Raw genomic sequence first — 14,838 nt, 5'->3', positions numbered from 1 at the left:
CGGGCTGGCCCCGTGCTGCCAGCCAGGGTAAACAGCGGGTGGCCGCGGCCCCAGGCTGGCCAGCAAAAACATCTTATGATAAGGGCCTGTTCGGGACGGGGAACGTCCTGCTTTTTAAGCAAACAATCCTGTATTTCTTTCCAGAAAAGAAGCGATACCATTAGGATCAGACACAGATTTCTGGGAGACGAATGACAAGAGCTTCGTTCACCCAGGGCTGACTCGTGCTGTGTTCGCCGAGCAGCCTCCAAAGCCTCCGGACCACATCCAGACTCACTCGAGTCAAATGCTAACCAGCTCCATTTGGGGGAAGCATTTCTCAAGAAGATAATACGTATCAAGAAGATAATCCCACCTGTGCCTGGCACCGCAGAACTGCCGATGCGAGCTCCAGAGCACTGGGGTGGCCCCGTCCCGTTCCCATCCCTGCTGCCGAGCAGCCCTGCAGAAGCCCACGGCAGAGGCAGAGCATCCCGAGCATGCCGGCCCCACAACCTGCTGTTGTCCTCCCTTTCTGCCTCAAAAAGCTTTGGAGGACAGTAAAACCTAATCCCCGGCCTTCCAAGTCTGACCTAAAGCGTTGACTTCAGGCTCCTCCTCCAAGGGGGGCAACGTTTGTAAACCCGCAGACGTCTTGTATTCCTCTCCCAAAAGAGCCGGTCATTTCCCTTTTAAAGAAAATGTTTGGGGGTCTCAGAAATGTGTTCCTTATTTTCAAAGCTGCAACCAATTATAATTGTGGGAACTGGTGAACATTTCCAAATGCGAAAATGTTTTTTACCTCTCAGGTTCTGTACAGGAAGACATCTGATGTTTATTTTATTAATTTGCATGACAGAAGCTATGACAAAAAAATTGCAGGGACAATTTAAGGACTGTTTGCTTCCTGGAAAACCCCGCAATGTCTCCTTCACGTGTGCAAACCTGAACCTAAGCAGTACGGGACCATGTACATGAAAATCAGCCGTGCTCCAATCCTCCGCAGGTCAAAGGAAGAGAGAGAAGCCGTGCTTTAAGTCCTGGCTTTAAACTGAAGATAGGAGAGTGTCACCGGGTGGATAAATCCTTTGGACTCACACTGCTATTATGTCTGCGGTTTGACTGCTTTAGAAACAAAGCAAAACAGCAAAACAAACAAAAAAATTATTTTTAGACGAAGCAGTCTCCTTTTCATCTCAGCTGAACTCATTGAATGGAAACCACTGCCGCCGACACCGCCCCAGGCAGCGAGGGCACAGAGCACGAGCACCAAGGCACAGCGGCCCCAGGGGCAGGAGCTGTGTACATGGGCTCAGGATGGCTTTTTTTTTGGGGGGGGGTCATCACCGAACTGGGGGCTGGTGCCACCACCGGGCATGGCTGGGGCAGATAACCATCGCACACAAACCCACACATGGTGCCTTGGGGTCTGCTGCAAGCACGCAGCTTGAGCTTGGTTAACAACGCAGAGCAAGGGGTGGAGGCAGCCCAAAGCCAACAGTATCGAGGAGGTTTGGGCCAACCTACGGTCTGCAGCTGATTGAGAGAATCCTCTTTCTTTGTAGGCTTTGTCTAAATGAGACTTTCAGGCCTTTTAAGCACCTCTGAGTTGGCGCTGCCCCGAGGCGGGGGCTTTGGGCAGGGCCCCCCAGCCCTCCTCGGCAGGAGTCCAGCTCCTGCGGCACGCAGACACATCCCGCTTAGTGGCCGCTTGCCATGCAGATGTTCTGCTACCAGATCAGAACATCTCTGAGTTACCAAACGTAAGAAACTCAATGGACTGCGAGAGGAATTCGTGTATTGCACAAGCATTAATTAAATAAAGCTTAGTGGCTCCCAAGTAGACCTAACCGAAGATATAACCGTGCAGTTGGTCAGAGCGCAGCTATTTTCCCCCCTGCTGTGGCAGCCCTTTGCTGGGCTCGCTCGGACTGAGTTTCTGTTTGAGCCGAGGTGAATCGGCTTCCTCCTGGCCCCCGGCACAGCCCCTGCTGAGGGCAGCCCGCTGCCAAGGGCGGCACGGAGCGATGGGGCTGTGCTTCACAGCCAGGCCTGATAAGCGTTTCCTTTCCAAACATCCAAACTCCCCAAACTTTACAAACAGTGGCCAAAGAAAGTAGAGAGAAGATTATTGGAGTTCGACAGATAAAAACAATGGCCAGTAAGGATAAAAAAAAAATATCGGGGCATCCCTCATTCTTTATCCTCTCCACTTCCGACCCAAAATCAAAGGAAGAACTCGAAAAGCCGACTCACCGAACTGGCAGCGAGGGCCCTGGAAGCCAGCGGGGCAGTGGCAGAGCTGCGATGAGCCCTCGACGCAATTCCCACCATTGAAACAAACTCCGGCACTGCAGGCAGCTGCAAGGAGGGAGAGAGAGAAAAATTCTGGAGATCAGGATCAGAAGTGCTCATACGCTAAAAAAAGCCCGCGCGCTGACCGAGTTCCCAAAGCCCTGCAGCAAACCTGAATAATTACAAAAGTCCCACTGAACATTTTTGAGGGGCATCTGTTCTAAAACCTCTCGCGGAGGTGCCATAGGAAGGGAAACAGCTCCCACCCCAGGGCCAGCGCTGGCTGGCTTTCAGCCGAGCACGAAATTAATCTCGCGCCTGTCTCCTCCTTACCTCGCTGGGGCGTTCTGCAGAGTAAGTAATGCATTCAGAGCACAACGAAGCTGTCAGATGGAAAGCGCAATAAAACCTCCACTTGGTACCTCGCTTGGTCGAGGCGGCTGGAGGCAGGGAGCTCGCCTCCCTCCCCAGCCCCTGCTGCCAGCCGTGCCACTTGCTGAAACAACTGGCTTACAAATGTATTTTATTTTAAGCTATTCTCAAAAACCAGCCCGGTGGTGGGCTGGATGAAAGAGCACTTGCATCGGAATGGACACTGCCCCATATCTTGCGGTGGGCAGGCAGCGATACAGCTAATTAACCTTCTCATCAAGGCTCAGATTATTTCTGCCCCCAAGAGCCAGAGATCAAACGTGCAATTAACTCGCTGGCTCCCCGGCGCACGCTTAGTCCTGCCTGCATGGTGATGTGCGCCCACAGCTGCTCTCCAGCAGCCAACAGACCTCACTTTCTCCCTCCTAAAACAACGCAATTCCAGCCAGCAAGTGGGTAAAATCGTCAGGAAAATGGCTCATGAAGAATCGTACCCAACCTTGTAACAGCAATGATAACTCGCTTTGAAACTGGAGGCGTCCTTAAGGAAAACAAAAAGCACCAGAAGCCGCTTTCCATTCCTGCAGAGCTGGCCGTCCAGACGTGGTGTCACCTTTTGAGTGGACCAGAGAATGAAACGGAGCTAAACTGTAAGGAAGCCCGAGCAGCCACATTTCTCTGTTCTCACCCAGTGAAGTGTGAAATGTACACAGAGAGAGAGAATGCTCAATTAGGCTTTTGAAATCCACCTTTTCAGACCATCCCAATAAAGCCACAAACAGGGACAAGTTTTCCCAATGAAACACGCTTCTTAAAACTCGTGAAACGCAGCAAACATTTTGTATTTCCCCCTAGAAAGTGCTCATCTCAGAAGTGCTTTTAACAAACGGTGCCACGTGCGCCGTGCTTTGTCGCAGTGTAAGGACGCAGAACAACGCCTCCCTTTTGAAGTCTGCTTAAAGGTTGGACAATGCAATTTTCTCTCTTCACAGACCTGCTGTGCTGCTTGCCAGCTTCTCTGGTGTTTTTTGTTGTTGTTTTTTTTTCCTACACCCTGTCTTCTCCTTCCCCTTTTCACCGCAGGGTGCCCGTGTGCTGTGCCGGCACTGGGGCCGTGGCGGTGCCGCCGGTGCAGCCCCGGCAGGGACGCGGCGCTGCTGCCAGCCCTGTCACGGTCACCTGCTTCGAGGCCCTCGTGTCCTGCGGATCCAGAGCCCGTAATTATTTCAAGTAGCTGAAGTTACAACAGACAGACCTGGCAACCCTCAGCCTGTTGGCTCAGAAACACAAATTTACTAGAAAGAGCAGAGCGCACGCAGCTGAGACGGAGGTGGAGGGAGCCGGGCGCAGCCTTCTGGGGCTCCGTGCTGATGTCCCGGCTCCAGCCCTGCATGGCATCCTTACGGAGATGCAAAGGGTGAAGAACATCTTTCAGGGTTTCGCTGTATAAGAAAAAATTGCAGGACATCTTACGCAGAACGCAGAGCCCTGCAGGCTCCTGGCTGCTCTCATCCCACGTCTGCAGCTCCTCGCACAAAATTCACGTGCGAGGTGAAACCTCTGCAGTGGTCAGCCCTTGGGCAGGACGTTGGGACGTATTTACACAGCTCACACCACAACGCAATCAGCCGCAGCCTACCCTGCATGGAAAGCTAATAACCGCATTACCAGATTTCCCACTATTCTCATTGCCCCACATATCAAATATTGGTGCTGTTTTTTCCTACAGAAACACAACTGACTTCCTAATTTCCCCCCTGTGCTAAATCTCAACATTGTCTTGTGCAACACTTTCCGTCTGGTTAGCACTGATTACGGTTTTGGCAACGTTTCGGTGAATATTACATTCCATACATTTGCACTTTTGCTACCCACACACACGCCCTTGCTACGCAGACACACACCTATTCTAACGACGTGTGCTCTGTCGCTTCTTTTACTTTCTCAAAGCCAAGCGAGCAGACGGCGTTCTCATGAGAAGCCCTGGGGACACCCGACCTCTGTGAAGCCACCAGACGAGCGGCCCCACGAGGGAAGGCTGACAGAGCTCGGGGTTATTCATTTCTAACACGCCAAAGCAAAACAGAAGAAAGGCTGAGGGACCTCCTGGTTAAACTGATTGGATCGGGCTGGCTTCCTCCATATCGTATCTTACATTTATGCCAGAGAAATCAGCAGTAACGCTGGCTTCTCTCCTTACTCCCCACGTGCTGCTCATCTTTCTGTTAAACCCTCTGTGCTTGGTGATACATTGCCACGGGATCAAACAGGAGCTCGCTTTCTCCTTGCACATTCAGTGCCATTACTGTGCAGCCACGGGGTGCAGGGTGGACGTTGGCGGTTTGCAGACAGCCCTCGCTCCCCGTTGTTATTGGGGGTGCACAGGAGGGCCGGGGTGGGTGCAGCTCCTGCAACACCTCCGCCTCCTTCCGAGTCCCCTTCCCGCCGACACCTGAACTGCCCGGGCTCTGCACCTTGGCTGCATTACAGATAAAATACTTAAGCCTCGGTCTTGGCTTTTTTAAGAACCTGATGATTTTTCAAATCCCTCCTCCTCCAAAAAAGATTATTTACTAATACAAAGGCAGCATTGAAGTCCACACACTCACCTACCCGAACTAATGAGACAGTGACGAAATGTCGCTTCAGAAAGCCAGTTATCTCCTGACCTAATGCTTTAGCCACTTTTCATAGCCGTGCAGCCCCAGGTACCGAGGTGACCCCATACCAAACAGGCTGCCCGGCTGGTGCAGTTCACTGCAAGCTGGGAAACCACCACCAGCCCCTGCCCCGCTGCGCTGTGCCGTGCCTGGTATCACTCACGCTTCCCAGGGTGTTTCCTCCTACACGGCAAGGCAGAGAGCACTCACAGCAATGAGCCTATCATTGGCTCTTCCCGCGTCCAGCTGTGCTCCAAAACCGCAGCTTTTTAGCTCACTCTCCACATCTGCAAGAAGCACAGTCCTAAGTTTTCTTTCCTTCTTTCTTGCCTCATCGCTATTAGAAATAATGAAGTGATCAAACCGCACATCAAGGCTCTTTAGTTTTCCCTGACTCCTTCACCTTAATCGCCGAAAAATGAGACTTCAGGCAGTGAATCCCAGCCTGGCTCCACGGTGCCCATTTGCTGGCACTGCTCAGCCCATCACGGCAGTCTTGCAAGGCTCACAGCACAACCGGGGATAAGATATATTCGCTGGAATGGTTCCACCTCACGGCATCCGACCGCTGCAATTGCATTGTCAGCAGTGATTCCCACCGCCGTGCTGCTGGAGCACCACCAGTGATCTCTGGAGGCGTGTAGGAAAGGCCACAAATCCCGCTGACAAAATTTGGCACAACCTCGCCGCCCTTCGCTACAGCAGCGAGCGCAGGCGGGCCTGTGGCTGCTGCTCACAGCACCGAAAATCCGCTAACGCGAATAACACCCTGGTTGTGTTTCCCTGCCTCAGCACTTCACCGATCTTTACTGACTCATTTCCTCAGCCAGCCCTTCCTACGCTCTCTTCGGGCCCAGAGGAAGATGTCCCCGTGCTCGCACCGAGGCCCGGCCACCAGCAGGAAAATCCATCACGCCCCCGCCAGCGCCGAGCCCCTCGGACGGGAGATCTGCTGGCACAGAAACCAGATCCCCAGGACGGGCTGTGGATCACGGCAGCGGATCCCAGCCCCAGGAGCCAGGCAGGACCCGGGGCACAACCACGGATTCCCAGTGAGGCTCGGCCGGGGCCGTTTGCCCCAGCCCAGCCCCGGTGCGTCGGGCTGTCTGGAAGCGCGCAACTCGGGAGGTGATGCAGGGCGATGCTGAAGGAGCTTCCCACCCTGGGCAGCCTCTGGAGGAGCCCCAGGCTGTGCAGAGGGCCACAGAGACGAGCTCCCTACGGCACATATTGCACCTGAGGTGCGTGAATGCCCCTGCTTTTGTCCGGGGAACTTAGGCTCGCCTGTCGCACCAGCAGTATGAAATGGGTACGGAGAGTCCCAGGATTTAATCCCCACGTGTGCTGGAGCTCCCCTGGCTCCTGTTCGCAGGAGCCTGCTCCGAGCAGCTTTACTGCCTTTTCCCTGCTTCCTTCCTGCTGGGATCCCTCGCTTCCCCTGCAGGAAAACCGCTACGCAGCCACCGTTCGGGGTTCACCTGAGGTTGTTATCTGCTCGCTGACGGCACGTCGCTGGGCACCGCAGCGCTCCCTTCGGCACAGCGGGGTTGGGTTACGGGCTTTCCAACAGGAAGAACGAAGACTGGCTTGCTAGACACTTTTTTTTTTTTTTTAAACTTTTTCTTCAAGCATCAAAGTGCGAGGAAGGTGCAGGCAGCCCGCCTGCAGCACAAAGGGCAGCCAGCACAGGAGCCATTTTCCTATATTGCAGGTCAATTACAATCAAAACCACTTCTACAATGGGGCTAGAAACTGCTAGCTTTCGTCCCCCTGATGGCAAGGCAGGTCGGATCCCAAGTGCTTTGCTGGTTTCCCTGCCTATTACTTGAAACGAAAGCTGCTCGTCTGTGGTGTGGGCTGGAGAGCACCTCCAGAGCCTGACCCCGACTCGCAGAGCTCTGTTCTGTGCCAGGGATCGCATGAGATTCTGCTTTGACAGTGACGTCTGTCTACACGTACACCTAGACAAACCTTGGTCTGATTCAGAGGAAGATTTTGTTTGGCTTTCAGCTTCTCAAGAGCGATGTCTGGAGTTAAATATTGCCCAGCTGGAGGCAGCTGCAGTGCTGCAGGGAGGCGGGAGCAGCGCTGCCCCCCTCTCACCCACCAAGCCCTGCAGCCCCAGTGGGAGGCAGGGATACGGCCCACGAGGATAATGCTGCCTCTGTCTTCAACAACAGCAACACAGAATCGTCACATATACAAATATTTGCATATCCATAGCCTGACTCATGCAAATCTGAATACACACGGCAGCTTCCCCGCACAGCTGGGAGGTAAATGCTTCCGCGCCTGCTTTGCAGAGCATTACACCAGAGCAAACGCTGCAGAGCAGAAAAGCCAACAGAATCCCAAAGTCCTGAGTTCTGTGTCTTTGCCTCAAATCTTATTCATGCCATCCTTTCACCCACGCTGGCAGCTCGCTTCCTGCTCCGAGGCTGATGCTGCGGCACCCGTGCTGGCCCTCCCGGGCCTGAACGCTCACCTTTCGGCTAAAGCAGCGGGCAGACGGAGGGGAAGGAGCGCAGGGACCTCCAGCCTCTGGCAGGAGGCTTTCAAGCTCTGTCAGTCTTAAAAGCAGCAGAAACAGGACCTGGCACACAAGCCTCTCGAAACGCTGAGCGAGAGCAACCGGGGGCAGAGGAGCCCTCGCCACACAGTCACACGGGCAGCAATTACTGGGCTGGATAGCGAAAAGTCCACTCAGGACTTGGATCATAGCTTTCCAGAGCTTCTGCCAATGGCACCACTTAAATCACCACTTTGGGCTTTAAATGTTTAATAGCGTTTGGCAGCCGGATAAATGAATGCACCTCTGAAAACCCTGTCATGCTGCAAGTTGGAAATTCTGCAGAAACGGAAAGCAAACACGGGGCTTGCTGGGGAGCCAGAGGAAAATCTGACACACAACTCAAATACACAAAAAGTAAAAAAAACACAAACAAACAACAACAAAAAGTTCCTTTTAAAGACATTGTTGCAGCATTTCCTGGAGGCAGGGGACTTGAAATGAGCATCCTCAGCCAAAAGGACACCGCTGACGGCACCGAGAGCCGCAGCAGAGCCGCTGGTACTTACGGTACAGGCAGCCGGCATCGCCTGCGAGCTGGGACCACCCCGGGCAGCACTTGTACGCCGTCTGGTACTGCAGCTGGTACACCTGCCTGTAGCCCGTGTAGTACACGGTCCTGAAACAGAACAGACACGGCCCAGACAGCATTAATTCCTGCAGAACGGGGGGCTGCAGGCAACAGAGGTCGTAGCTCTGACTGGGGCAGGAAAGCAGGGATTGATCTGGAACATAAATAAATAAAAGTGACACTTTCCCCCCCCCCCCGGAATTCTGCTGTTGTGTGTATGTGAAAATCGAAACAGAGATAAAACTTTTGAAGCTGAATTTTAAAAAGCTTCTTTGGCAGAACATGAAAACTGCTCCACCAAAGCAAATCAGACAAACAACAACAAATATTTGGCACAGCAGATGTGCTGTACATGTCCACCGAAAATATTTATCCTAACTCATTCTCGTTGTTTGGTTTTGTCTGAATGTTGCTACAAACAGAGCAAAACAACGGTGAACCATCGATTCCCGCGAAGGAAACCTTCGGCTCCCCTTCTGTGCCAACCAGCATATGGAAGCACAGCTGAGGAAAATGAAAGCAGATACCAATTTTTGTACAAGCTGTCGACAAATTACGAAGGAAATGCTCATGTTCCAGAAGCAGCTGAGAAAGCAATTCGCAGTCACCGGGGCAGCAGAGCAGCTCAGCACCAGGACCGGGTCCATGCGGATGCCCTCGGCAGCAGGAGCCAGCTCCCGGCACAGCGAGGGGCTGTTAGCACCGTGGCACCGAGTGCCAAAAGGGACAAGAGAGCTCTCGGGGCTGGGGCAGAGCTGGTGGGATCGGGGAAAATGGGATCCAGAAGAACTGCACGGCAGCCAGCAGCCTCTTTCACCTGCCCTGCATAAGCTGAGAAATGATGAGGAAACGGCGTTGCAAGAGTCTGGAGAAAGAATAGCAATACTGACCACTGCGTTTTTGTATCCTCAATAATTCCCTTGTTTCCTATTTACATCAGGAGAAAGTGGGTAAAGGAACATGTTCCCCAGCGCTGCCATTGCTACCTACGAGAACACTAGTAGATTTAGGTCAAGAGGGCTGAAAGAAAAAATATTCTTCACTTGTCTTCCAGGAGAAAAACACGATAAACCACAGGCTCTCTAAAACCAGTCTTTGTCAGAAATAAGGAATATGAGAAACAAAAATGAGTGCCCTCGTGGTAACAGGAAGCTCCTACTGGGTCCTCTTTGTCCTGTCCCTCGTGGGACAAGGAACTGGGTTATCCGGTGTGCAGGAAGGGAATTTTCTCACCCTTTCAGGTCTAACGCGACCCGGTGAGGTCGCAGAGCTCAGGACGAGCCCTGGGCTGCTTTCTGCCCCCGGCAGCACCCGAACGACCTCACCTCCACGGCCTTGGTGAGCTCCACCTGACACGTTCACCCCCGGGGGTTCTCAAGGAACTGCAAATATTTTGACAACCCCGGCTGCCTGCGGGTATCTGGATGCTGTGGGCTGGAAAGAACCACAGAGCAGATAAAGTATCTTCGACGTTTCTCTTTTCCTTTGTGTTTTCAGGAGTCCCTGGCACAGACAAAGTTGAATGAGCCAGAACTAATGGAACCCAGGCTTAAAAGCTCCTGCTGTGTCCTGCTGCTGGGAAATCCACTTCCAGCCCCCAGGGACAGCGCCGTCACCCCCCACGTTCGGTTACTGGGGGCTAAGGAAAGTCACCGCCTGCTGTCACCTCGCTGGGGAAGGCTGCACAACCGGCAGCAGAAGCAGCACTTTGCCAGGAGCCCCCAAAAGCACGGCCCAGGAGCTCCCCAGAGCCCTTCGGAGTGGAGGGACAGGGGGCAAAACCTCGCCTGGGGCAGTTTGGCTGCAGTTCCTTTTATTCTGCTAGCTTTTAAAACTCCACGGGCCGAACCTCGCTCTGCCTTGCAGCACCTCCAGGCTTCACCTCCCCGCTTCTGGCAGGAACCGAGTTTTAGCACGGGGCTGCTCTGGTATTTATAATGAAGCACAACAGAAGGTTTTTGCTTTCAGCTCCTTGATTTACAGTGTCAAAAACGCACACTAAAGGACTAAAGGGACGGCTGGGACTGAAGAGCTCCCAGCCTTTGAAGTGGCAGCAGACGAGGCACCTCTCATTTCAAAGTCCTCTCTTAAACATGGCCAAAAGCTGGACTCTGTTTGCTCCCTCACTCCTGCTGCACAGATATCATCACCGAGGTAATTACCAGCAATTACAGGTTAGGAAGAATTCCTGAATTCGAGACTTAAAAGCTGTCTCTAGTCCAAGACACTTCTTTGAAATCATTACTGTGATATTGTAAAGGCTTGTACCTGCTTAATGAGGCCAGGAAAGCAGGTGGAGTGCAGGGGGAGATGGGGGACACGGCCGTTTGGGTGCTGCGGGGGGACGGAAAGGCGATGGCACATGCACAGCCCTCCCCCTGCAGCCCCTCCTTGCCTCCCAGCTCAGAAACGAAACCCCAATTACCTGAACAACCGCAGCAATTTGCTGCTCAATTTTTAGCTAGGAGCAGCTGGCTGGGGGGGGGCTGAAGCACGGCTTTGTGGAGCCCTGCAGTGGCTGCCCAACGGGCTCCTCTCTGGCACGGATAAACGCAGCCGCGCCACCCACCCCATGGCGCCAGCATGGCAAAGCGCGGTGAGCACCGGCACGACGGCAGCCCTCCCCAGTAAAGGTGCAGGATTTATACACGTGATGCCAGGGAATCGTTTCATTAACACGGCGTGATTGCATGAAACAGACGCCGTACATCAGCGGACTGGGAACAGTGAACCACAACAGAACTCCGCGACAAGGCACCTCTCCGCGCGAGTTCCTCGGCGGCGTTATCACCGAGCGGCACGACGCTACGGCACGAGTTCCTTGGTGGTACAAAAACCGAGCGGCACGACGCTCCGGCACGAGGCCGCGACGGCGGAGCACCTACCTGCGCTCGTAGCCCGTGCACCAACGCCGTCCCGCGCAGTCCTGCCTCCACACCCTGACGGTGCGGGCGCGCGCCCGGGCGCAGGGCTCCCGCCGCCCCACCAGCGCCAGCTCCGGCTCCACGCAGACGTGTGGCCTGGCACAGAGAGACAGCGGCGTGGGGCTGCGGCCGTGGCAGCGCCGGCTCCGCCGTCCCACGCCATCCCCGGGGACAGCGGGAACGTCCCTGGCCACGTGTGGTGTCTGCTGTGGGTAAATCACAGCAGACACTGAAAGCTGCCGGGCAGAGCGCCTGGCACGGACGTCGTCCCCCTCCCAGGTCGGGCGTGCAGCGGGCAGCCAGCTCTCCCCCAGGGGAGGCAGTGAGCCCAGCGGGTGCGTTTTTGTTCGGGGCACGGAGCTGGGACATGCTGGAGAGCTGCCAAGGGCGCAGCACAACCCGGTGTTTCACAGGTGGGAGCTGAGACAGAGAAAAGGCAGCAGGAAAGCAGCATTTGTGCTGTATTACTTTCCTAATCCTAGCTCTTCCTCTGCAAATAGGAGTCAGTAGTTTTAACTAAGGACAAAGAAGGAAATATTTGTTCCTGGATTAATGTTACGGGCCATTCGTTACCTGGGTGTGCTTCTGTTCCTTCGGATTCCCCCCAAGGGACTGCGTGTTTCCACAAAAATAAAAGGTTAAACCAAGTAATTTGGATATGGTGGAGACTGGAGTTCACAGCTGGCATCTCACTGCCCCGGGACAGTCGGTGACACCGCTGCAGCAAGCCCAGAAATGCCGCTGGGACCCCGGCACGTTCCCCCTTGGCAGGGCTCTGCAGCCTCCCCGCTCAGCCCACGCGTGGCTGGGGCGGCTCCGCACGGCGCTGCCCTCCCCGGGCGCCCTTTGCTGGTACCTACACGCCTCGCCCCCGAGCCCTCTGCACCTCCAAAACCGGGGCTGAAAGAAGCACAGCAACAGCGTTTGGTGTAATTTGTCACAGTGAAGGAGGTTTTTGTGTCCCCAGAGAGCGGGTCTGTGTGCCACAGGCATCGTCAGCGGTGCCTATGGGAAGGGGCAGCACTTCCAGCCGCTGGCGTTTTCTTTTCTCTGGCGCTTTGGCACACATCTCATCTCCAGTGCCTCGTCCAAGAATCCTAAAAGTGCTTGTCAAAGCAGAGGCACAAAATCCCTGACATGGGGGGAAAAAGCAACTGTGCCAAAGCTGCTGAAAGGGACCCCGCTCCCCCTTTGCTGAACCCAAATGTCCAAAACCTCGGGGGGGGGGCAGCTTGCTGTGACAGCACCACGCAACATTCACCAAAGGAATGAGAGCAACCCCCTGCATCCAGAGATCATCTCCTGGCAGGGGACCAAGCTCGCGAGGAAGTTTTCCAAAGAAGCTAAATGATTAACACCCAACTGTAACTGTAAAATTCAATTACAAAGAGAGGACTACGTGCTCCTAGAGTAACGGGAAAAGGGGGGGGAAAGAAACAGGCACTGAGGAGACACAAAGTGCAATAAAACCAGCAGCTCTGTGAGGAAAGGTCAAACTATTTGCACAATAATCGCCTCTTGTGCTCACACAATAGCAACGCTTCAGTCAAAGACAGCGAATTACCTTCTACAGGCAGGGACCGTCTAAGTTTCTTTTTACCTTTACATACATTTGGTACCAGATAATGAACCACAGAATAACCCCCTTTCCAAAAAAAACCCCTCCCTGCACCTCCCCTCATCCTTGATTTTAAAATCTTGCATTTAGCCTCCGCTTTGCAGTCCCCTGCCCTACAAAGCCCCTTGGGATCTACTCACATGTAGGGCTGGAGCTTGGTCCCAGAAGCAAGCGAGGATATTCGCAGCGCGAGGATGAGGGACAGGGCGAGCGCATCCATGGCACCAGCTCCTCTCTGCTCCCCAGGTGCCGCCAGTGGGAGCTCGGAAACCTCCGGGGCACCTGGAGCACACGAGCAGGTCCTCGTTCCTCGACGGGCAACAGCTTCCCCCGGCCTCGCTGGGGCACGGGGAGATCTCTGCTGGCTTCCACAACCGGGGAGGATTTATCACCCCTGGAGGCTTCCTCCCGTCGGGCCGGGCTCAGCACGGATCCCCCGTCCGTGGGAAGTGCTCACGACGCAGATCGCCGCTGGGCTGCTGCCAGGACCAAACCTGGCTCCTCGCACCCGTCTGCTAGTGGCGAGGAGCGCGGCGGTGACTTTTCCTTCTGGCGCCTGCTTCCCGGCAAGGGGCAAAGCCCCGGGGGCTCGCGGGGGCCGGGTCCCGTCCAGCAGCGAAGCCCCATGGGGGTTTTGCTGCTCTGCGGCCACGCGGCCGGGCAGCGCGCAGCCGGCACCCAGCAGGGGATGGGGCGAGGCGGGGTGCTCCCCGCGGCGTCCCCCAGGCACCAAAACCCCGAGGGCTGCCCCGGCAGCAGGCGGCGAGCTCGCTCAGCCCACCTGCGGGGCCGCGGCCATCCTTCCTTCCCTCCTTGCTCCCCACCAAGACGGAGCCAGCAGCTCCCCGGCGTTTCCACCGAGCAGCCAAACTTCCCTCCTGCTTTCCCAGGTCTAGCTCCTCTCGCTCACATGCTCTCCTTTCTTGTCTTGCTGACAGCCACAAATCCCTCCCACCAGCTGCGTCCAGCCCCACCAGAGGAGGGGGAACCCTGTGGAACCGCAGCACGAGCGCTGTGGGTTTGTTTCCCCGACAGCCCTTGTGCACTACCGAGGGCAACTTCCATCCACACCATCCCGAAGCCCTTTGCAGCCAATCTAAGGCATCCTGCGAAGATTTACTCTTCCCGCACGCTCTAACAGAAAGCAAAACCTGCTCTCTTCCCGAGGAAGTCGCGCTCTGCGTGCAGGGCTCTCAGGGAAGGCGCAGCGCTGGAAGGGCGCTGAAGGACCAGTGCCTCGGGGGCACTGCACTGGGCAGAGGGAGCTGGGGAGCAGGATTAAACAGCTACCTGCCTGCTCCTCCCCAGCTCTCTGCTCTGAGGGGGGAAGCACAAAAAGAGGAGAGGACACGGATTTTACTGCAGCTGGGTGACTGCAAAATGACCCAGACCTGCCCAAGCCCAGGTGGCTCGCAGCCGGGGGTCCCTCTCCCCAGCCCCGTCCCGCTCTCCTCCGAACATCTCCACCCCAAAAACCTACCAGGAGCATCAGTGGAGTTACCACCGCTCTTTGCAGACGCAGCGAGGCCTGGAGAGCTGGCAGGCTCTGTCCTTCCAGGACGGATGGACTCGGGGTGGCTGACACCACGGGAGGCGAGGAGCAGCGGGGCGGCAGCGCTGCGGTGCGGTTCTCTTCCCACCCGGGGATCCCACCAGTTTTCTCGCCAAGGGAGAGTTGTTCTGAGGGTGACTATTACCCATGCACAAGCCCACGTCCTTCCCCTCGCAAACAAGCAGAGGAAGCACCAGGTACACCTCAGTTCTGCTCCGAGCAGCGCTGAAAAGGACGGGACCCGCAGCACCCTACCCGAGCAGCACAGCGCCACATCGGGCTGCCAGCAGGGAACCCG

General features: G+C 55.3%; 1 protein-coding gene across 2 annotated transcripts in view; it reads right to left on the bottom strand.

Annotated features, from left to right (window-relative positions):
- The window catches only part of MEGF6 (multiple EGF like domains 6), a 77,279-nt gene extending 63,314 nt beyond the window's left edge, over window positions 1-13,965 (bottom strand). The window contains exons 1-4 of one of the 2 annotated variants that reach the window (XM_083802550.1): window positions 13,129-13,965; window positions 11,332-11,466; window positions 8,385-8,494; window positions 2,236-2,340 (exon numbers count right to left, since the gene is read on the bottom strand). In XM_083802550.1, the coding sequence (XP_083658676.1) occupies window positions 2,236-2,340; window positions 8,385-8,494; window positions 11,332-11,466; window positions 13,129-13,208 (430 nt within the window). In that variant the 5' untranslated portion in view covers window positions 13,209-13,965. The remainder of the gene's footprint in view (window positions 1-2,235; window positions 2,341-8,384; window positions 8,495-11,331; window positions 11,467-13,128) is intronic. The other variant, XM_083802551.1, reaches the window with a different exon arrangement.
- Between the last annotated feature and the right edge of the window lie 873 nt (window positions 13,966-14,838).

This window comes from Anser anser, assembly GCF_964211835.1.
Source record: "Anser anser genome assembly, chromosome: 17".
In the NCBI taxonomy this organism is placed as follows: domain Eukaryota; kingdom Metazoa; phylum Chordata; class Aves; order Anseriformes; family Anatidae; genus Anser; species Anser anser.
Note: the sequence above shows the minus strand (reverse complement) of the source record. Positions and strands in the feature narration are given on the sequence as shown.